The following is a 24,726-nucleotide window of genomic DNA, read 5'->3' as shown; positions in this document are numbered from 1 at the left end:
ATATAAGGTCATAGACGACAACATAACGGGGGAAAATGATTAAAACTAATCGGCTACAGCATAAACTTATAACATAACATAAGCGATTTTTTTTTTAAGTTTGATACTACAGTATAACAAAACTATTTATGCAGTTCCCGTTACTTTACCTTTTCCGTCAAAGTAATTACGGAGTCATCTGTGTGGTGACCAGTTTTTACGTCTATCATTTCCACCGACTAAATTACTTAACACTACTCATGACCTAAAGAGAGTTGTTTTTTATAACAATTTATTGCCACATTTATGTAAGTTATGAAATAACTACGGCCGTTTCGTGCTGCTAAGCAAGCACATCTTCAGGTTGTATGAACGTTAAAATACGGTCTTCTCATCCGTGGATGGAGTTGTAAGCACATTTAGGACACATAACACGAAACACATACGAAACATTTAAAGATTTATAATAAAACTACTTGGCCAATATGTATTTTGTTCTATCAATAAATGATTTGATTAGATAAAAAAGAACCCTTTTTATGTGGATACCATGCTCGGTTTAGTTTGACTATATACTACTGTAGTTTAAATCTATGATTTGACACAGCACTAAAATGTTTTCTCTTTCAAATTTTATAAACCAACTTACAACGTTCTTTATTACGACTTCAACTTTCTGTGAGGATGATAAAGCCATTTTTAAGCGGTAGCTTAAGTTTATTAGGTTAATACCAACTGACATTCTACGTTCCCTTGTTCCCTTATTTTATAACCAGTACACAAATCTCTCTATAGTATATTATTTTATAAATTACACCATAAATAATGTTTTGATGTTGCCAGCACTGTTTGTTTACGTTGTTAAAGATGACCTTGTTTTGTTTTGCTCGAGGGGAGAAACCCAGACAATTGGAACAGCGAAAACAACCCATAGCAATGAGTAGTGGGGAGAAGGCCAGACAGGGGAACGGCTGTGAAATTCCACCCAATCATAGGATACTACTTGACGTCATTCATCAATGGAATGAGTAGGGTTTGAAAACAAGTCGTGTTTGTGTTCGGTGTTGGAATTACACTTTTATTTTTACAATTTACATTAGCATTACCGAAAATGGACTCTTTACGCGAACAAGTTATGATCAATCAGTTTGTGTTAGCTGCAGGTTGTGCCAGAGAACAAGCCAAACAGTTATTACAAGCGGCTCATTGGCAATTTGAGGTAAGAACTATTTGTAAACAAATGTTGCTCTATCGTCTGGGAAAATGGCTGTATGGCCGACTGATCGAACTGGCATAAAATTTTTACAAACGCGTTGTAGGATTTTCTAGCGTACGAAACAGATTTAGCTTGTGTCCTATTATTCATCCACAATTTAATTATCTTTCTTCTTTCCCGAATAGCATGTGAAGCATTTCTGAAGCATAATGGAATAAGTTTGTGTAGGCGTAAGTTAAGTTATGCATCAGCATGGGCGGATATTGAAATTTCCTGTCAATAGCCTACATACCCCGGCTATAGTTTCACCTGATATAACTAGCCTAATGATTGTTTATGATAGTAACAAACAGGGCAGCATTTTTTAATACAATAGTTTTGTTGTGATTTGAGAGATTTATGCAACTTAATAAAAAAACCGTCAATTTGTATTCTGTCCTAGCATAACTTAAGTTATTTTTTTAAGTTTAATGGTAAATTTTGCAAATAGTAGGCCTACCTTGTTCGTCATAACTTATCTTAGGCCTATAAACTAAACTGACTTCAGCTATACTTGTGAGGAACAGTATAAGCGTAAATTAAACTTATATGTTTCAAGTGTTATAAGACGTTTCTTTTATTTACTTTCCGCCCAATAACTTAATATTTTAGGGTTATTGGCTTTTTCTTTACGCATTACAGTTGAACCTCGTTTGTAAGAACCTCTATAAAACGAATTCCTCGATAAGACGAATTTTTTTTAATCCCCTTGACACTTTCATATAGGTCAATGCTAAACACACCTCCATACAACGTAGTAATTAAGTTAAAAACCTCCATAAGACGAATTTGTTTGTGACATGGGCTAGGACTGATTAACCTCTATACAACGAATATTCTTAGCACAAAACCTCTACAAGACGAACGTGACCTCTATAAGACGAATTTATCATAATCTTAACCTCCATAGTACGTAGTTTTCAAAACAAACAGAAGCTTGTCTCAACATGAAACCCCCACCCATCCATCCTCCTTCCTCAGTCATTGTTTTGGGGAGACCTTGGAGCGAGGAGAAACCTCTATAAGAAGAATAACAGCAGCATTAAACCTCGATAAAACGACCCTCTTTATTAAGAATACCTCTATAGTACGAATTTTTCCCGTACCCCTTGAAATTCGTCTTATAGAGGTTCAACTGTACCTAGTATTTAACTTATTGTGAGCAATTGCCCATCATGATCTGAGAGTGCTAACTTACTTCCTTTAGGTACGGTAACTTATACGCAAATTTGCTAAAAGAAAATTAAGAGTACCGTACCTATAAAACTGTGACTTAGGCCTAAATTTAATTTGTTACCGTACTTAATATAAGTTAATTACAAATATTTAAACTTAAGTTAGGCCCTAGTGGATTTTAAGTTTTTACTAAGTTACCGGTACTTAAAGTTCAGTCGCTCTTTTGATCGTAATTTTGCAATGTTTTTCAAGACACTTTCGAGCAGTTTACAAATTCAGTAGAATCCCGCAAACTCGGCACTAAAACCCCCAGCAGTCTGGATAACATTAACTTAGTGAATTTTTGAGTCAAATAGGCCTAAATATGTATGTACATTATACATTTTTTTATTTCCTAAGGCACCAAGGATTTGTTTTACTATATCTGATGACTTACTTACGGTACCACTGACTTGTAATATAAATGTAAATAAATACCCCCCTCCCGCAGCAAACCTGCAGGCTAAGCAAATTTCCATTTGCCTGATTGGATTTACTAAAATGCCTCCTTATAAATATCACATTTAAATTTCCTTTTTAGGCTAAATATAATTAGTTTAACGAGTACCATACCTACTTACTTAGGTTTGCTGCAACAGGGAGGGTAAGAAAGTGTTTTTTTGTTGTAAAATGTTAATAGTTTAGTAAGAAATTAATGTATTTTCCAAATTCGATCAAAATATGCTCATAAACAAGCAAACTACCTACAACAGTTTGTTGGTTGACTTATTCTCCATAAGAAATAACATGGGAATTTAAAATTTAAATATTTTTTGAATTTTGTCTGAACCCTAACCATTAGGCGCACAATAACGCTTCAATATAGGCTTAGGCCTACTAAATTATTTGTTTAAACTCTACAAAATGGTTTGGAAAGAAATTGTGAAATTTTGTGTTTTTAGGGTCATAAATCATGGGAAAACCTATTTTTACCCCATAAAACCCCCCATAATCCCCTGTTCCCATAGTCCAATCATGCTGGTTCGCGATCTCGTTTGAATAAACGTAGATTTACACATTTGTACCAAATTTCATCGAAAACGGATCATTTTTGCTCTAAGTTAATTGCGCTAATGGACACAAATGATTTGAACGGATGGTGGTCTCTAGAGACCTCAAAATGAAAAAGTAAATCATTCCCGGGTCCAGGTCTTACCATGAGTACTACAGTACTGGTGTAATAGCTTATTCTCTAAGCCTATATCGGAAATTCGCTAAAAAGGCGGTTGAAAAGCATAATTGTTTTGTGCTTATTTTAACCCTAGTTCCAAATAACCCTCCATTTCACAAACTCGGCACCCTTCCAGTCCACATTACGCCGAGTTTGGGGGACTCTACTGTATTCCCATAATCTTTGAGTTGAATCTTTTAAAGTCATCAGAAATTATGACTGTTAGGTATTCGTTTTGAAATAACGCCTGTAAGTTAATAGGCCTACTTAGCAGTTGCTCGAATTTGAGCAACATGTGTCACACTACTAATATTTAAAATTTTCCAACATTTTTTGTTTGTAGCCTATTTGTTCATGTAAACCCCACCTTTTTATGATGTATCAAAGAAGCCCATAGGTTAAACACTGCCAGAGATAAGATTTCAAAACGATTTAATATTGTCAATTAAAAGTGACTAGATTTTATTTTATCTTTTGAGCCTTAAAGGCAAATTAAAAAAAAAATTACACTTTTCCCACCTCAATCTTTTTTTTTGTGAAGGGTAGGGGCCTACTTAACTAGCCCACGGCAAAGACTTTTTTGATTTAATTTCATAAAATGGTTAGGCTATATTACCTAATTTAAATGTTTCTAGGGTCATGTGTAATGTAATAACTTACAGTATTTTATTTTATTTGGTTTTAATAACTTAGGCTTAATTGATAACATTATTGATTTATGGCCTAAAACCTACAGTTTTTGTCAAGCGCCCACATGGTAAGATAGAACCTGCATGAATCATTAGTACCGGTAGGCCTTTTTTAAAAGATTTTATGTTGTAATTTTAGGCTTTCTCATGCAACAATGTCTTGTATTTGTGTAACAACTGGTTGAACAGATGTTACATATAGCCTATAGATCTTCATGTTGTAGTCTAGTAGACAAATTGTATTAAATTCATTGATTTAGCCATTGCATTTATACGCAATTCGGTGTAAATCTAGGAAAATAAATGACTTGTTGTTGTTTAATAGCTGTTAATTATAAGATGTTTCAAACTACTTATGTAGGCTTGTAGCCAAATTAGGTGTCAGATGTAATTTCATCCTGAACGTGTTTAAATGGACAGTTTTCAAGTGTTGAAGCTTCTTTTTAGTTTCAGCTAATAATTATATAACATTAACTTAGCTTAGTGCTTTTTCTCAGTGTGATATGATTGGTCCAAAATATTTAAAACATTTTTTATTCTGGACATTTTATTAAGTTAAATGTGTTGTTCTCCAACATGTTTTTTCGTCAGCAGCCAATAATACAAAATGTTTAACTTCTAGTGACAACAACAGTTGAGTCTTTTGTTAATTTATTCACTAAATACTTCATATCAGCGATTTTACTAAGTTGCAAATTTCTATAAAATAAATCCAATTGAGCTAGGGTAATTCTTTTGTTCCGTTTTTGGTCCATTCTCGTTCACGGGTTTATTGTTTGGAGGCCTATATTACTACAAAAATTAGAATAACAAAAGGATGTTATGCTGTTTTGAGCTTTTTAAACCAAATGTTTTGTCAATACAAAACGTAATTTAATATCTTTTTGGGGTAAAATTTTATTGCTATAACCCTATTAATTGATGTACCATCCTTGGAAAATAATTAACAACTTCCTGTTGGCTACATTGGCAGATTAAAAACCCCCAATCGCATTTGAGGTTACGTTCCTACAACCTCAAGGGATCACATCATATGTAGGGATCCCAGAAGTCCTCTTTTTCCCGGACACATCCTCTTTTTGGGTACAAAAAAAACGTCCGGGGGGATTTTTGGCAATACTTGCAAATGTCCGGGATTTTGACTTTGTGAGAGAATAAAAAAATATTTCTGCAAGTATTAATATTAGCAATCAGCTTTTATAATTAATCGTCATCATAACATTAAACTAAGTTAAAAAATACTACACTTTAATAATATCTTATGTATAAAAGTGTCATTTCCTCTTTCTTTAGGTCAAATTTTGTGTATAACGTACGCTAGAATCCATTGGAAATACTGTAGAACCAAACGGAACGGAAGGCGAACAATGGGTTTCCTGCTTTGCCTGACTCTGCTGACTGTAAACTGAATAACTCTGCTCACTAGTAGCCAGTTTGCCAGGCCCAGTAGCATACTAGCGAGCGACCGTCGGCCGTCGACCAGTGACTAGCTCTTCGTCTGCTTACTTGCTTACTTTACGTTACATGTTACATGCCTACTTAAAAAATAATTATCTTAATTTTCAATTGGTCCGTGTTGATCGTCCCTAGGGCCTACCATAATGCCGAAAAGAAAATGTGTATTTTCAGAAAAGTTGAAAGAAAAGTTTACTTGTTTTAAGCGTGGTCAACATGAACTGTTGCTTGCTGGGCAGGAATAATGCAGTCGTGTTGGGTGCTAGTTCTTAAACACTTCTTAGATGAAATAAGTTCTCTGGTTCAAAATCATGGTCTGGACAAATTTCTGTTTAGCATGCACATTGGCACCAGGGTGTTTTTGTAAATCAAACAATGCTTGAATGTGTTGTAATGTTACGGTATTCCTTTGATATTAAAATCACAAGTCTCAATAATAAAAAAAAAAAACAAAAAAAACATGACATTATACGAGTACAAGTTTATTTTTTAACATTTCTTGACCTTGAAAAATAAACTGGGAAGCTTGAACACATTAAACTAGGTCCTCAAAATATCTTAAAAAGTACTAATTTTAGCACATTATTTCCAATTTTTCCCCCCCTTCTTTGCTGGGGGGTATTCCATACCCCCCAGGCCCCCCGGTGACCCCCCCCCCAAAATATATGTCTAGGACCACCCTTGGTGAGTAATTTTGTCCCCTTTTTTGATGGAGGGTCCCTGGGAACCCTAATCATATGACATGTTTAGACCTGACTATTTACTTGTCTAACATAAAGCTTTAGGCCCTACATTAGCTTTTAAACTCCACAGGATTGTTTGACTAGTTGAAATGATTTTAAACTCATTTCAAGGTAGAGACTATTCAGTTTTCAAAATCTGTTAGAGTATCACACAATGATGTACTCGATGTGAACAGACAGTAAGTGTGGTAGTAGAGGAGGCCGTGAAGACAAATACAGACAGTACTTGTTGAGCTTAGGCTAACAATAGTCTGTCAGACTGCCAACCTCCGACTCTACGACTGTCCGACACCTTCACACTCTGGACTGTTATATGACTTGGAAATGTTACAATGTATCCTGGCAGACAGGGGAGAAGCATTATTATGTCATTGGGTGGACCCCAAAGTGTTTAAACTGCTTTGGTAAAATCATATATTTTTACATTTTTGTTTCCTTCTAGTCAACAAGTTTAATCCCTTAAAGTAAACATTCTATCAATAAGAATCAGCTGTAGTCGGTCATCAAATAAGAACATACAAGGTGAATGAGCCTGTCACAAACTATATTGGTATTAATAATAATAAATCTTCATTTGTCGTAAAAATACAGAGGTATTGTTGACAAAGTCATAAGATGCAGTGCAACTACCAGGTCATAAGTATTTCTTTATTTTAAAACTATCTTGCCCTAATAGCCTAATATTGAAAAATGTACATGACTGGTTAAAAAGATACATTATAAATTAAAAACACACGGCTTAAAAGAAAAAAATAACAAGAATACAACACCTAAAACTGGACATCTTTACAACTGAAAAAATCTTCCAGTTTATAAAAAGGGTGTCTGAATCTATTGTTAGTGACGTGGACCAGGTAAATACCTTCCGGGTAGGTTGTTTCTAAAGAGGTATCCACCCCCACCCCCAGGCCTGAGTAAAAAAAAGTATCAACACTAATGTAATGCATGGACTTGCCATGTCAAAATTAGAAAAAAAAATTATGTCATTTATTGTTTAGAGTTACAGGAATTTGTGATATACAGTGACTTGCAATCTCAAGAAACCAATCAATAGCTTGTTGAAAAATCATCTTCCTACAGTAATTATTTCGATACAATGTAGGCTAAACTCAAACTTGACAATGTACAATGCAATTTTTGTAAGGCCTAATTTAGCTGCCTACCAAATGTTGCCAAGGCAAACTAGAAAGTGTATTTTTTTTTTTTTTGGAAAACCAGAAATAGGGTACTTAGATCCAGGTACATGGTCATTCCATAAATATTTACTACCAGCTCACTGACTTTTGAACTTGGTGAAAACAGTTTTATCTAATCACTGTCAGATAAACTGTTGTCTCTGTATGTTGAAACTAACATAACTCATTGTGTTTGTAGCCCACTTACTTTGTACACATTGTAAACTACAGTAGAACCCTGTTTAACCGAAATAAAGGGGTGAGAGCCAGCCTATCTATTACCACGGTGTGTAGGAAAAATTAATTTAAAACCATGTCTAAATAATAGTGTTTTATTTCAGGCTATAGAAATTTTAGAATGGGTTAGAAAATACTTTAATTAAACAACTGAAGTTACTGAAGCATTTTACACTGTGTTCTACTGTAATAAACTTCACAAAACGCATATTTGAACTGTCTGTAGGCCCTACTCTTTTCTTACCATCTACTTGTGCCAAATACAATATAGATCCTTTTGAGTAGCACGCAAGCACACCCAATTTAAGACAAAAGCGAGATTAGATTCATAATTTCGACTTTAATTTTACTTTAAATCATATTCTCGTCATCATCTTGTATTTTACCTGGGTTTTAATGAAGAATGGTAGGACTGATGTAAAATTGCGTTCCAATGTAGCTTTTTGCAAATAACAAACAGTTAATACCTTAACGTTTCTGAAAAAAACTAATTTTTTACATGTTGCAAACCAAGATCGCTCTAATTTTGAGAACAGACAGAGCATAAAGCATAAGTTAGTAATATGGCATAATAGTAACATAGCACAATACAACACGGTTGAATAGTAAGTTTACACTATGATTTCATTTCAAATTTGTTAGACGCCTGGCCAATAATGGGTTTAATATAATTTCCATGGAAAGTACAGCTCCTTAGTTTTAAAATGAACAAACATGACAATAATTTAAAAATGCAAAAGACAAACATGTTTTTCTCCCAGACAGTTGTGCGAGTTTCCTCATAGATACAGTGTACAAGGCTTCAAGGTTTGTTGTTTCCTTGACTGGAGTGAGTGTGAATCCCTGAGCTGTATTGATTGAAGAGTAGAAAGGCTTCACTGTAAACTGTCAATAAGCAGACACTACCTCAATGTTGTGTCTGTGGCCAGCTTTGTGATTGTACAGCTGATACCAACCAAGACACCACTATGTGAAATTATAGAATCTGACACTCAGAACACTACATTTCAATAACTATAAAATACATTGTCTTCGTTTTTATGTTTATACAAATTAATATTTCAAGCTTCAATTGCTGAAATATTGGGCTGGGGGGTGAGAAAAAAATACTTGTTAGGACTATATGCATAGGCCTACATATGTGACATACAATGATGCTATAGCTTACAATTTGCTCTTAGCAAATTTTGGAGTTAGCATATTCAATAGATATTGGTCATTTATCAGAACATTTTGTTAATGGCTCGATTGAAGTTAATTTTAACATGAGGATGGAATGTCTAGTTATATGAAAAGTTGAAGCTGACATTTCCTTTGTATGTTGTTTTATTGAAATTGATTCGTTTTTTACCAGTTTTCCTTAGGACACTATTCAATAATGTTTGTTTTAAACCACCTATATATACCTAGTCAATTTTCTATGACCATTGTCTCATACAAGCCAATCAGTGACTACAGTGCATTGTTTTGTTTTTGGTTGCAGACAGCTCTGAGTATATTTTTCCAAGAGGCCGCTCTACCTACATACTCACAGACTGCGACACATTTTGGACAGGTAAGAGACAAGCGCTTAGAAAAAGTTACATTTAAGCCTATCAAAGATGAGATGTCTTTCAAGTTTACTTAAATCCTCCACCAATGATTATCTCTTGCTTATTAAAGAGTTGCCAAGACTAAATAAATAAATAGCTTAACTTAAATACCCAATAGGGAATTTGCTAAAATAAATTACTGGTAATACCGTATAGGATGTCCCGTAAAGTACAATGAGTTAATTATGAATTAATAATTAATTGATGGCCCTTGGGTCAAAATGAAGCGCAAATTAAGAATAACATTTTTCCACAATACCTCGCAAAACATTTGCCATTTTGTTTTTACATTTATTTCTCAAAAAATATTTAAGATATGTTTATGGAACTGGGTATAGAACTTTATCAAGTCATAATTTATTTACAAAAAATAATCATTACAAAATAATTTTTTTTTATGGCGATCATTTTAAAGAAATCACAATTTTTTTCACAAAATGAGGCAAACCCTGACCTTTTTTGGGCCTTTTTTCACCTGGCTAGTAGTAACTAAAAACCTTAATTAACAGTTAGTTTTACCATTTGGTTGTACAATTTGTTTTTATATAGGCCTAATCAATAAAATAGCAAAGAAATAAAGTAACCTGTCAGTTTAAATATAAATTTTTTCTATGCAACCTGCTGTGTGACTGAGTGAATCAAAAGGTTTTTTTTTTAAATAAAAGGTAGATGAAGAAAACATCAAATAATACTTCTAGAACTTAGCACAGAAGCGACACAGAAATGCACATTTATTAGCTAAGTGCAAACCAAACATGTTTTGGTTTTGACAGTTCAATACAACTTTGGATGTTTGTGTTGTCATCATGGTGGAGAAGCATCAATGGGAAAAATAAGAAATGGAATCAGTTGGTTTTCACTATTCTGATTGAAATCAGTCAAATAATAATGTGATTTTGAACTAAGGTTCCATTGTTTAGTAGGCTATACAGTGACGGTTCATTACCTTGTCAAGGTGGAGGCTATCGGGTGTGTAGCCAGAAGGGTGTTTGGGGAGTCCTCCCTCAGGAAATAGTTCTTAAAAGCCTTTTAGTGACTTTAAAGCAATTTTTAAGGTCTAGAACTGTGACAAAAAACCTCTGTTACGATTTTATGACGGAATTTATGTTTCAATTTATATTTCCAGGAAGAGGCTTTATAGACCAATGGGAGAGGCTTTAGCCTGCCTATACATAATTTTCTTCAAAACAAAATTCCATCTGGTAAAACAAAATAAACATTCTTATCTTTAGTCATTGGTCGAGCTTGGTCTCATGAATAGCCTAATGTTAAAAAAGTAGCCTAAAAATAAAGTTGATCCTCGGATAACAAGTCTCCACTGGGGATTTAAAAATAAGTCTTGTTATCAAGGTTTGCAATAACATGTGATTAGGGATGTTTTAAAATAACACTTGAAGTGTGACTTGTTATGAAGGTTCCACTACACAATAGTCTGGGTCATAAAATGATGTATTTGCTTAATCAAGTTTGATGCAGGTAACACCGTGTAACACGCCAGCCACTCCGCCCAACTTCCCCGACGCTCTGATGGCTTTCTCCCGCATGTCCACCAATGACAAACTCAGCTCTTCACCTTCACAAGGTACAACAACAAGACAAGCTAGAGTTTAGTTACATTATACAGGGTACCTACGGTTAACTGTGAAAATCATAAACGAGTTGTGTATTTTGGGATTGAACCATAGAAATAGAGATTGTTGGATTTCAAAACTGAATATTCCTATTGTTGGTTTTTCCATACCAATTCTAGAATCCTCTTGAATCTTAATGAAACTGTGATCATCTTCCGCTACCGTGGCAATGCAACGTGATAATTATCTGCCACGATTTCGATGACATAGTTGTTCTAAGATTCCATAGTCCAAGTTCCTTCAAAAGGAGGAGTAGTGCTGCCCTCCTAGGTTTCACTCACCTAGGTAGATCTTCCGTTTGTTTTCCTACAGCCATATTGCTTCCTGACATTGACGTTAGATCTTCCATTTGTTTTCCTAAAGCCATATTGCTTCCTAAATTGGGTGAATTGCTCACTCTGCTTGATAATGTCAAATGCGGATCTGGTTAAGATTGTAGCCCCTTAAACTTACTTACTCCCAGGGCCAGTATATTGCAGGTGATATTTAGCCACACCAACAAATCCTCTCCAATTCGACCTGTCCTCTGTATCCTGTTCTGTGGCTCCACTGGTCCCACCATCTCTGTTTTGGTCTCCCTGGTTGCCTTCTTTCGAGGTAATTTCTAATGAATATCTTGAGTTGATACATTTCTTCCCTTCTCATCACGTATGCAAGATTATATCAGATTACCTTTTTTGCAGTTGCCTATGCTCTTGAGCAAGATGATTGTGTATCTATGTACATTTCCCAGCTTGTGTGACACTTGAAGGGGGATCTTCTTATCACTAATAGTATTGACTATATATTCACAGTGATACAGAAGAAACTTGCTTACAAGACAACTGTGTGCGTTCAGTTCTAGTATATTGTGCGGCAATCATTGTGACTAGGAAGGAAGTGCAGCAAGCACTGTGCAGGAATTCTTATCGCATAGGGTCTTCCTCCACTGTGAACGTTGTAGTACATGAGGGCGAGGGGGGGGGGTGGTGTTGGACTTAGCCCTAGCCTAAACACCAGCGACTAGACTTAGACAGCACCTAGACTAAGTGTACTATTTAATGTTTCCTCTCTACCTTACTTCCCTGTGATATATTTTTATCAATATTTACACACATCACTTGTATTGCAGTCACGTTGAGCAAACACCATGACTGCGGCTGACTCAAGGCAGGAGGTCAAAGCAGGCAACAATTTTTAGCAAGCTTTTACTGTACCGTGGTTCCTAATTCCAAACTCTGGCTCTGTTTTGGAACATTCTAGTCTGTAGCAAGTTTAATACCTTTGTTGGTCCGTTTTGCTAATAGACGATTTTTTCCACCTTTACATCTTAGGACGCTAAATTCTAGTCCGGAACTGTTTAACACATTACTTCAGGCTAGTACTAGAGGGTTGCGGCAATATCACATAGATAAAATCCATCAAACTTGTATACACAGGCTTGTTGTTATTTCAGCAGTTAAGATCAATGGGAAGGAGCCCATCACAAGGCACCCAAACACGTTACAATACACATAAAATATTTTTAATAGTTCACTGTCACTTATTAATACATTTTAGCCGTACATTCAGCTCAAAACTTCTTTAGTGGACTATTCTGTCAGTGGAAGAACATATTCTAATTATATTGTGTTAGTATGTGGAGCTTTTTGAAAGGGGAGTTTAGTTACCTTACCTAATGTAATTGATGTCCAGGGGCTAAAAGTTAGTTTAACCTCATGCTAAGTCATGCTACTTTCCCCCAGCCCGGGTATTTGAGGCCTGACTCTAGGTCACATGACCGCACTGAACACTAATATCTTAATCATAATTATTGTAATAATCCACTCCTGATCACTCAACCTATCATCGTCTAACTATTCCCTTATTTTGTTATCTTGAAGAAAACGTGACATTTCAGCACGGTTGCTCATTGTTTTTAAACGAACTAGCAATCTATGTAATTAATTGCACAACACACAACAAAACGTCAGCTGAGTTCTAAACATGACTGCAGTGATGTATGTCAAGCTAGCACAAAACAAAATATACTGTGAGAATCAGCGTTTGTCACAAATAGAATGGTACCAAACACGATACTGTATCTTCTTCCTGCAGTCCTAGTTAGCAGGGTGAATACAAACTGCACGTGGCCGTATATATGGTCCCGCGGGTTATCAGCAGGGCTACTGTACCCCCACTACTGGAATAACGTACATGCTCTTGTGAGATTCAAGAGGTCACAAAACTAGTTACTCAGTCAACTTCATCATGTATCTATTAGACTCTGGTCTCAGTTAACACGTTGAGTGCGGCAGTTCCCGATCGGGCACGCTCGGCAATGCCTTTTGTATAGCTTCGTTTATGCTCTAGCGTCGGTCGAAAGCGGACCTATACTAGATCCGGTCCCGTCTTTTTCCCTCCATTTGGCAATACAATTCCAATGGGACCGGCTACGTTCCAAGCAGTGCTGCTCTCTGTGGGTGTTTAGAGAACTACGTTGACTCTCGTCGTAAAGTAGGACATCCCCGCACGTTATTTGCTATTCGTCAGACCGAAATTGGAAAGCCAATCAATCACACACGGAAGTCGGGTTTGTTCGATGCTGTGGGCTGCGCCGCACTAAAGATAGGCCCGCCATTTGACGTGCCGCAGCGAACGTGTTAAGCTGATTAAACTCTATCCATTTTCAGTAAAACTCCTTTTAAGCCGCTTGGTTATACCTTTAAACTATTTTGTGTGTAGTTTTTGTTTTTCTTATGTAAGTATAGAAACCTTTTCCATTCAGGCAAGTCTATCCTTACAATCATCAAGGCATTGTGTCCTATATTGCATCATAACCTGTATTTTCACATGTTTACAAGGTATATCGTGTTTCAGGCGTTTCACCTCAACAGCAACAGCAGCCACAGCAACAAGTCAGAACAAACAACGGAGCCAGTTTAGGTGTTCTCAACAGATAAGCCTCGTCCTCGCCCAGTCTAGTAACCTAGTGTATATATATGTCAGTCACGGACTCCTAGTGTGTACATATCAATGGCTAGGTGCTCATTGTCATTATGTGATCAATTAGTTCATATAAGTTTTGTAAGACTCGACCTGTAAAAGTTCAGTTGGTGATTTGGTTGTCAATGTTATTTTTGTGACGGCACAAATCAGTGTATTATTTTATTTATATTTAGTTAAGCCCAATAAATCATGATACTGAGCCTTGAGTGTTTACAACCCAGGTCCCTCTGTGTGACAATTATGGAATAAGGATTGAACTCAACTTATGAAAAAATATAAAGTCATTTGAACACTTTTTTAACATCTAACAAGTGCGCGAAAACTTTTAAATTTAGTTTCACTTAAATGAGAGGCATATTGTCGCATCAGGAAGTTGAAAAGAGACGCATCATCAGTGGTAGAATAAAATTGTATTTTGAAAGAAAGAAAACACCTGTAACAATTACAATTGCTGTAGCCTATTATAGCCTAATAAAATCTTAAGCTGTAAAAACATTTATTTGAAGTTATATTTATTTGAAATTTTAATATTGCAAATTTGGATTAATTATACAAAACAAAAGTATTAAACAAAGCATTAAATGAATTTAGACACAATGTTTTATGTATATAAAATAGCAATTGAGGTTACGAACATGTGACTTTAGCCTAACATTATTAATAACAATATTCTTACCTTAAAAGGTGTTTGCTTGATACAGAAACATGTTAGAAGTACAGAAGAGATGAAATTTACAAAACTTGAAAAAGAAATTGAAATAGTTATGGCGATTAGAATTGATAATAAAATATGGCTAGGCCGAAAACATTAGACATCTCGTTGGCTGCATTACATCATTACAATCATTGGCGGAACATAGAAGAAGAACTAACGAACTTAAGATTTTCTATTGCTCAGTGCAATGCCATTAGAATTAGAACATAATCGGTGCTACATGATAACTCTTATACAATATAAAATATAATTTCTTCAAAAAAATAATAGATTTCTTCAATAATATAAAATAACAAAAATATATATAATTCTTCCAGTCTATATACAACACTCCTCCCTCCTTAAATAACACTAGGGTGAGTACCTTTTTGGGGGTTTGATCAGTCTTTTAGGTCTTTTCGGGGTATTGGACACAATTGGTTCTGTTTGGACATCAGATTGATTTTTAGGGGTCACGGAATTAGGATTTGGGCTAAGTCTGGTTGTGGGTGTTCTAGGTTGTGGGGTTTTAGTGAGATCAATTGTTTCAACATTTTCATATGCTAAATGACTTCCTTGTTCAGTTTTGCCCTCAGTCAAGATCGGACAGTTCCTTATCTGATCTGCATGTCTTCGTATAGTTTTGTCTTCACACCTGATATCATACATGACATTCCCATTCCTCTTAAGGATGGTTCCTTGGTGCCATTTCTCCCCTGTTCTCGAAAAATTTTTGTAGATTACGTTGCTTCCGATTGCAAGGTCTGTAGATTTACCTGTGTCGTAACTCATCATTCTAGCTTGGTTTTTGATCACATTTTGTAGAACTGTGTTCGATTTTACCAGATCAATTGACGTGATTAATTCTCGATTTAGCATGAGCTGGGCGGGTGAAACCCCTGTTGTACCATGAGGCGTTCTTCGATAGTGCAACAAAAAATTTAAAAGTTTGGAGTTAGTTTTCCCTGGTTTATCTAGAGTCTTCCGTAGATTTTGCTTCAGGATGCCAACATAACGTTCTGCCTGGCCATTGGAACTTGGGTGAAATGGTGCTGTTGTGATATGTTTGATTTGGTATTTCTTTAGAAAATTTTGGAATTCATGCGAGGTGAAAGCTGTCCCATTGTCCGATACAATACAGGAACAAAAACCCCAACGAGAAAATAACTCTTCCAATATATTTATGGTGCTATCTGAGGTACATTTTGAAGTTGAAAATATTTCTGGCCATTTAGAGTATGCATCAACTGCGATAAAATAATTTTGGCCGTGAAACGGACCTGCGTAATCTATGTGAACTCGTTGCCACGGTCCACTTGGATACTCCCATGCATGCATTTTCTCTTTCTTTGGCATAGGACTTTGTTTTTGACATGCTTCACAATGCCTGACATATTCCTCTATATCTCGGTCAATCCCTTCCCAGTAAACATGTGACCTTGCTAGGGTTTTCATCTTAACCATTCCAAAATGACCTTCATGGAGTTCTTGAAGTATTTTTGTCTGAAGTTTCCTGGGGATTACTACTCGGATCCCTTTCATGATACAGCCATCTTGAATCGTCCACTCCCCCAATCTGTCTTGTTGAACCTGCCTACTTCCTTCTTGAATAGACCTTTTAAGCTGAGATAAATAAGTGTCTTCATCAGTTTCATTTGCAATTTGCTCTGCCGTAACTGGTAGAATATTTAATTGTTCAAGTTGGAAAATTTCTGCCGCGTCAGTAGTCTTTTTGTTAGATTTAATAAAAAATCTGGAGCAAAAATCAGCATTGAAGTGTTGGTCGTGCTTTTTGTACCTAATTTCATAGTCGAAACCTTGGAGGAAGATCGAATAATGAAGAAGTCGTGTAGTGCTAAGTGAGGGTGCTCCCTTTTCAGCGTTAAAGAATGAAGCCAAAGGTTTGTGGTCACTGTAGAGAATAAAATGTCTGCCATAAATGTAGTTAAACAATTTCTTAACGACCCATACAATTGCAAGGGCTTCACGATCTATCTGTGAATATCTCATTTCGCTAGGTGTAAGACTCCGACTAACAAATATCACTGGTCTTTCCGACCCATCCGGATATTGATGGGACAGAACTCCTCCTATTCCATAGGGACTAGCATCAGTTGCTACAATCAAAGGTTTAGCAGGATCATAATAATCGAGAACTCTATCAGAGACTATTTCCTTTTTGATCGCGTTGAACGCAGTATCTGCATTTTGAGTCCATTGAAATGTCTTATTTTTCTTCATTAAGTCATAAAGAGGTCTCATCAAGTCAGCAGCTTTTGGAATAAAGCGGGAATAATACGAAACAAACCCTATGAAAGAGCGTAGTTCTGTGAGGTTTGTAGGAGGTTTTGCGTCCACAATAGCCTGAATTTTCTCTTCAGTCTTCTTGATCCCTTCACGATCTAACTTATACCCTAGGTACGTTATTTCATCAGTCAAAAATTCACATTTCTCACGTTTGAGACGAATATTATTTTCTCTACAAATAGTGAAAAACTTCTCTAAGTTCTGAATATGAGTTTGCTTATCAGGGGAACAAAGCTTGATGTCATCATAAAAAATCTGAATTCCTGAAATTCCATTGAAAATAGACTCCATGGTACGTTGCCATATCGCCGGTGCACTGCTTACACCATACATCAACCTATTTACATTGAATAAGCCTAATGTCGTATTGATAGTCATGAGTTTTGACGCTTCCTCGTCTACCGGTAGATGCATATACGCTTCCCTAATATCAAATTTAGAGAAGTATCTAGCACCACTAACTTTGCTCAGAATTTCTTCAATTGTCGGAATCGGGTGTTCATCAGGAATAATGTGTTTATTTACAGTCACCCTGTAGTCCGCTACAAGCCTAATATTACCATCCGGTTTAATGACTGGAATCACCGGGGTCGCCCACTCTGAATGGGTAGTTTTAGATATTAAATTTAAATTCTCTAGTCTGTGAAGTTCATCTTCAACCCGCTTTTTTAGCGCAAATGGTACAGGTCGAGCCCTACAAAATACAGATTTTGTATTTTCTTTTAAATGAAGGGAAGCTACAACATCCTTAATACAGCCTACTTCCTTGAGAAACAAATCCTGATAATCATTAACAAGATTTTTGATTCTATTTACAAAGTTGTCATCACTAATGTGTTTAATACTGGCCCAATTCAACTTAAAGGTATAAAGCCAATCCCTGCCAAAGACTGTGTCAAAATTTCCTTTCACAAGAAATAGTTTAGATAATTTCTCTTGTTCATCATATTTAACCTTAACCATAACATAACCACTAACTTTTATTTTTGATTTGTCATAGGTTACCAACAGTAGGTTAGATGGTTTAATCTGGCCTCCAATACCTAGATCATGAAATTTGTGCTCCGACATTACCGAATAGGTACTACCGGTATCCAGTTCCATCGATACCAATTTATCATTTAGCTTAACATCCAACATGATTTTTTCATGCGGATCAACACTACTTTTAATATGAAATATGTCAGCACATTCATCAACATTTGATTCAGTATCGCTCATGACATTTGAATGATTTGCCTGTAATGTACATACTCGGTTAGGCCTAGGAAATTTCCCACACACTTTTGCTAAATGTCCTACTTTTGAACATTTATGGCACTTAGAATTGGAATATTTACATTTATTAGCAAGGTGAAAATTTGATCCACAGCGAAAACAAACAGTAGTAGGTGAAGACCTATTAGAACCTTGTTTGAATGTGTCCCTATCTTGCTTAGAACCTGCTTCTCCCCTAAAATTGGTCGAACTTGACCTATTGCTCTTGCTGCCATAACTCTGGGTCTTTTTATTTGGAAAATATTTAACTCTATCAGAGGGACCTAACTTAGAAACATTTCCCTTCCAATATTTGATATCCCTAGCATGCAAATTCTCAACCCCTTTGTCAGCTAACTCGTCAGCCAAAGCCTTTTTCACCGCCTCATCAAGGGTTAGGTTAGGTGTCCTTAGAAAATAATTTTGGGTTTGCTTATTCCTAATACCTGTAGTGATTTGATCTAATATTTCTTCTTGAAGTCGCTCCTCCGTCTCAAAACCACAATGAACGCTGAGTTTTTTCAAACTACTTAAGAAATCATTAAATGATTCATTTTCTCCCTGTTTCCGAGCACGGAATCTTTGCTTTTCAACACTAGGTAGAGGTTTGGGTGAAAGGTGGGAACATAAGGATTTTTTAATTTGGTCATAGCTTAGTTCTTTGGGCGTTTTAGGCCATGATATTGATTTTAACTTTTTGTAAATCTCCTGACCCACACTACTAATGAACAATAAAACTTGGTCAGCGGTACTCACCCCATTAAGTTCACAATAGCACTCAAACCTGTCCAGATACGAATCAAAGTCTTCCGCATTATTGTCATATTCTTGAAATAATTGAATCCTTCCGAAGTTGGAAGATGTGGGTGCTGTAGCCGTTTGTCCAAGTCCAGGTGTGGTTGGTTGCCCTTCTCCATCGTTCTTAGGCATCCTCGTCGCCAGTTTGTCGCATCAGGGGGTTGAAAAGAGACGCATCATCAGTGGTAGAATAAAATTGTATTTTGAAAGAAAGAAAACACCTGTAACAATTACAATTGCTGTAGCCTATTATAGCCTAATAAAATCTTAAGCTGTAAAAACATTTATTTGAAGTTATATTTATTTGAAATTTTAATATTGCAAATTTGGATTAATTATACAAAACAAAAGTATTAAACAAAGCATTAAATGAATTTAGACACAATGTTTTATGTATATAAAATAGCAATTGAGGTTACGAACATGTGACTTTAGCCTAACATTATTAATAACAATATTCTTACCTTAAAAGGTGTTTGCTTGATACAGAAACATGTTAGAAGTACAGAAGAGATGAAATTTACAAAACTTGAAAAAGAAATTGAAATAGTTATGGCGATTAGAATTGATAATAAAATATGGCTAGGCCGAAAACATTAGACATCTCGTTGGCTGCATTACATCATTACAATCATTGGCGGAACATAGAAGAAGAACTAACGAACTTAAGATTTTCTATTGCTCAGTGCAATGCCATTAGAATTAGAACATAATCGGTGCTACATGATAACTCTTATACAATATAAAATATAATTTCTTCAAAAAAATAATAGATTTCTTCAATAATATAAAATAACAAAAATATATATAATTCTTCCAGTCTATATACAACACATATACTGCGTTCCAGTTATTGTGGGTGTAGTTTTACAAGAATCCAACAGATAGAAGCATCAAACAATACTGCTAGCCGGCCCTCAGTATTGTCAAGTTGAGGGAAAAAGCATGGGTGAAGTATCCGGATACACCATAAAAAAATATCGCAAAAAAGCAGTCGAGCACAATTTAAGGTTAGGTTGGTTCCATAATGCTACAGTACATTCAATTCTATTGCATGTCATTAGATCCAAGCCTAAACCCCACACCGTCCCTACCACCAATAAAATAGTCGGATCAGAAAACGAGTTATACCAGATAGAAGCGTTACACTAGCACAATAAGCGGCAAGGGAAACAACATCTTGCGGCAGTGACCAACTTTGCATTTGGAACAATAGTTTGTAAACGGTGCTTTGACGAGTGTACTTGTCGCGCGCCACTTGAAAGCGCTAGTGGTGACGATATTACTCATCATGCACAGTGAAAAAGTTAATGATTTCACCACTATTTCCTATCATTGATAAGTTTAACACGTATCTCGGTGGTTTACACAAATTTGGCGATGATCCTGGGAGACGACGATGAGGTTTTTTTACTGCAGGAGATATCTAGGAGTTTGCCATGATCACAGATAGACCCCTAACAACAATATAAATTCAGTGATTGCTGGAGGCGGTGGTAATATGTCTGGGTCAATCCATTTCAAGTTGTCCAGAGGTGGTTGCTTCAAGATTTTTAATTTTTTTCATATTTTTATCCTTGAAAGTATATATTATTAGAAGTACAAAAATACAATTATTTTATTTTTATTTCATTTTTCTACTGTATGGCGGCCATTTTTTTGTTACTCGAACGGCCGTTTTCAGCGATTTCAGAGCTCTACGTAAAATTGAATTTCTCTGGTTCTACTAATCCTAGAACATTAAAATAACGACCAATCTCTTCAGAAAGATCTGAACTTTCATATGGTAATATATTGATGCACTTAAAACTAAATATATAGGTCTAATTACCTGTTTAAAGTTTAACGCAACGATGTTACGAATACTGATTTTAAACAATTTATTTTTATTTAAAGGCAAATGACTATGTGTTTGTTATTTTTTTCTCTGATAGTTATAGGTGTGTACTCCAAATTCTCAAAGTTTCAAGTTGTGGACTTGCATAGGGTTTTAAATAAAAATTGTCAAAATCTTAAAATTTTCAAAATTTCAAAAGTTTGATGCTTAATATCTTTGTTGGGCATGAAAATAAAAATTTCAAATTTGGCTCAGATATAGTACTAAGTAAGAGTATTATGCTGTAATAATTTTATTTTGTGGACTCAACTGGTTTCAAAGTTATGAAACATTGAAAAGTACTAAATAAGCGTTAAAGCCGTAATAGCGTAGGAAGCATAATGTTATATTATAACTCACTATCAATGTATTTTTTAACAATGTTATATTTTAATCATATATTTTAAGCATTTTGATGTTTTAAAACACTCTTTGTTGTCTGCCACAGGTACAAATCTGTGAGAGGATTGTGTTCAGGGAATTGGTAGACGTCCTTTGAGTCGAAATTGAAGTACTAATTTAATTTTTTTGCTAATTCTTTGCTGTCTACATAACAGTATTGAATACCTTCAAGGGTTTGTTTTAACAAAAGTTAAACATATTCTTAGCATTCAAAATTTGGTTGCATATGGTACATTTTAGACTCTACTAGTGACATCGCTCTTTGTAGTGCCTCCTACACCATCGGAAAATATTGACTCCACTTTAAATGTATAGAAATGGATTTTATATTAATATTGTTTTGGTTTTCAATTCTGTGTTTTATTTTCAATCCTTTTTGTTTATGTTCATAAATCTAAATTTGAATTAATAATACATGTTATCTTTTACATGTCTTATACATGTCTGACATGTTATCTTATGGGACGTCTGGCACTAAACAACCCTACTTACGACGTTGCAAACTCTACGCGGCCTGGAGTTAAAGGTGGCTATGGCTATACAGTATCATAAAATGATTTCTTACAGAAATATTCAGTCACAGGTACTACAATACCAGCTGCGAGGCATTTTTTGCTACTGCGCAAGGAAAAAATTCCTGCAATGGTGTAGGAGGCACTACCAAGAGCAAAGTCACTAATAGAGTCTACAATGTACCATAGACAACCAAATTTTGAATGATAAGGATATGTTTAACTTTTGTTAAAACAAACCCTTGAAGGTATTCAATACTTTTATGTAGACAGCAAAGAATTAGCAAAAAAATTAAATTTGAAATTCAATTTCGACTCAAAGGACGTCTACCAATTCCCTGAACACAATCCTCTCACAGATTTGTACCTGTGGCAGACAACAAAGAGTGTTTTAAAACATCAAAATGCTTAAAATATATGATTAAAATATAACATTGTTAAAAAATACATTGATAGTGAGTTATAATATAACATTATGCTTCCTACGCTATTACGGCTTTAACGCTTATTTAGTACTTTTCAATGTTTCATAACTTTGAAACCAGTTGAGTCCACAAAATAAAATTATTACAGCATAATACTCTTACTTAGTACTATATCTGAGCCAAATTTGAAATTTTTATTTTCATGCCCAACAAAGATATTAAGCATCAAACTTTTGAAATTTTGAAAATTTTAAGATTTTGACAATTTTTATTTAAAACCCTATGCAAGTCCACAACTTGAAACTTTGAGAATTTGGAGTACACACCCATAACTATCAGATAAAAAAATAACAAACACATAGTCAATTGCCTTTATGTAAAAATAAATTGTTTAAAATCAGTATTCGTAACATCGTTGCGTTAAACTTTAAACAGGTAATTAGACCTATATATTTAGTTTTAAGTGCATCAATATATTACCATATTAAAGTTCAGATCTTTCTGAAGAGATTGGTTGTTATTTTAATGTTCTAGGATTAGTAGAACCAGAGAAATTCAATTTTACGTAGAGCTCTGAAATCGCTGAAAACGGCCGTTCGAGTAATAAAAAAATGGCCGCCATACAGTAGAAAAATAAAATAAAAATAAAATAATTGTATTTTTGTACTTCTAATAATATATACTTTCAAGGATAAAAATATGAAAAAAATCTAAAATTTTGAAGCAACCAATTAATTTATTTCTGGACCACTTGATATGGATTGACCCGTCTGTGAGTTCGGGAGATGTTAAATATTTTCAGGGATGTGCGAATCCAGAAAGTTTGGTTCGAATCCGAATCATAGCTGTACAGATTTTATCAAATCCGGATCAAATTTGAATATTTTAATTAATTCCGAGTCGAATCTGGGTCGAATCCAAAACTCAAATTTAAAGCTGTTATCGAACCCAAATATTTAAACCAGTTCAGAGTCGTATCCGAGGAAAATCAGTAGCATATACCAATTTTCACTTTTTTAGACCACGTTTTCAGGGCTGAATTACCTCAAAAGTGCCAGAAGAAAAAATTCTTGAATTGGACCAAACAAAAAAAAGTTATACAATTTAGGCCTACCTATTTGAAGTTTTGAAAATAAACAATTGGGCAAAAGTTAGGCCTACCACCTAGGTATCGGGGTTTTTATTAACTTAAATCACGTTAAACTATTAAAATAATGTCCTCGGTCTAATGGACACTAATTGACTAAACACAGTTGACAGGCTGTGATCAAACGGTGATACACCAGCCCAAACAATCCTAACATATAACAACTGTAGAACATCACCACAGTGGCATCCGGTTATGAAACACAGGCATACAGCATTTCGTTAAGCTGCAAACAGTCTAGACCAATGTTATAGTGGCTGCTTCTTATATTTGGTTTTGAAATCTATTTATCACTACCTTCTACAATGTACGTCATTGAACTGGCTTTTTTACACATTACGTGAACAGGAAAATCTTGTGGTATCATTCCAATTGATCGCTCATGAAGTATAATTGTGCATGTCAAGCATCCGTCATGCTACTGTGGTGAAACAGAGGACCAGTAAAAAATAATTTAGTTGGCAAACGACTGTTGTTCGTTCACCAACATTCAAGCTTGTTTGTTACAAGGATTCTCCGTATCATTTCCTGATCTCATGTCGCAGCTAGGCAAGTTAGTGATAATCGGAGACTCACGTTCTTTACTTCATCCACTACTATTCCCGGTTCTCACCCGATGGACATTTAGTCTCTTTATATTAGCTGAAAACGATGTGAGGTTAAAAATACTCCAGCCAAGTATAAATTTATTTCTATGATAAGGTTTCCGTAAGAAGGGCAAGGGGGTCAACTGCTGTTTAAAAGTGTTTAATTGATATAGGTGTTTGGTAAAAAGTGTTTCGAGGTGGGGAGTTTGCAGAAGTCCAGTTTGCACGACACATTACCGTTCATCAGTTTCCATCTCAAATTGATTAAATTAGAGGAAACACCCCTTGCTGCATAGCGAGTTTAACCCATTGGAAACCGCCGACTTACGAGCGTTACTAGTATGGCCGCTGCAGGCCCGGCGGCCGACTTACGTGTGCCGCTCGTGTCACCGCCACGCAGCGCCACTAGTTATTTAATTATTATTATTTTCCCGCCTTTTTGTTTCTTCTTACTTTTATAATGTTTATTAATATCTTGATTCTTGATTTGCCTATTTACTCATTTATTTTAGCGAATAACAAACAACTTTGTGTTGCCATGGAAACCAGATATCGCCAAAAATCAGCTGTGGGAAGGTAAACAAACACATTTTTCTACGTTATTACTTATAA

General features: G+C 35.3%; 1 protein-coding gene across 1 annotated transcript; it reads left to right on the top strand.

Moving 5' to 3' along the window:
- Positions 1-948: 948 nt before the first annotated feature.
- LOC129003793 (UBA-like domain-containing protein 2-A) lies at positions 949-14,308 on the top strand. The gene is made up of 4 exons (XM_054432094.1): positions 949-1,198; positions 9,403-9,474; positions 10,988-11,093; positions 13,981-14,308. Exons 1-4 carry the CDS (start codon positions 1,091-1,093, stop codon positions 14,061-14,063), a joined length of 369 nt encoding a protein of 122 aa, XP_054288069.1. The 5' UTR covers positions 949-1,090; the 3' UTR covers positions 14,064-14,308.
- Positions 14,309-24,726: the final 10,418 nt, after the last annotated feature.

Source organism: Macrosteles quadrilineatus, unplaced genomic scaffold (genome assembly GCF_028750875.1).
Source record: "Macrosteles quadrilineatus isolate MER2022 unplaced genomic scaffold, UCM_ALF_1.0 Scaffold_9__3_contigs__length_116548681, whole genome shotgun sequence".
NCBI classification, from domain to species: Eukaryota; Metazoa; Arthropoda; class Insecta; order Hemiptera; family Cicadellidae; genus Macrosteles; species Macrosteles quadrilineatus.
The sequence above is the reverse complement of the archived record's forward strand: the minus strand, read 5'-3'. Positions and strand labels throughout refer to the sequence as shown.

What these genes read in the sequence shown, in the direction of transcription:
- LOC129003793 (XM_054432094.1), top strand. Translation starts at nt 1,091, where the DNA reads ATGGACTCTTTACGCGAACAAGTTATGATCAATCAGTTTGTGTTAGCT. An exon ending in CGGCTCATTGGCAATTTGAG is followed by an intron (nt 1,199 to 9,402) that starts GTAAGAACTATT and finishes TTTTGGTTGCAG; the next exon opens with ACAGCTCTGAGTATATTTTT. An exon ending in CTGCGACACATTTTGGACAG is followed by an intron (nt 9,475 to 10,987) that starts GTAAGAGACAAG and finishes AGTTTGATGCAG; the next exon opens with GTAACACCGTGTAACACGCC.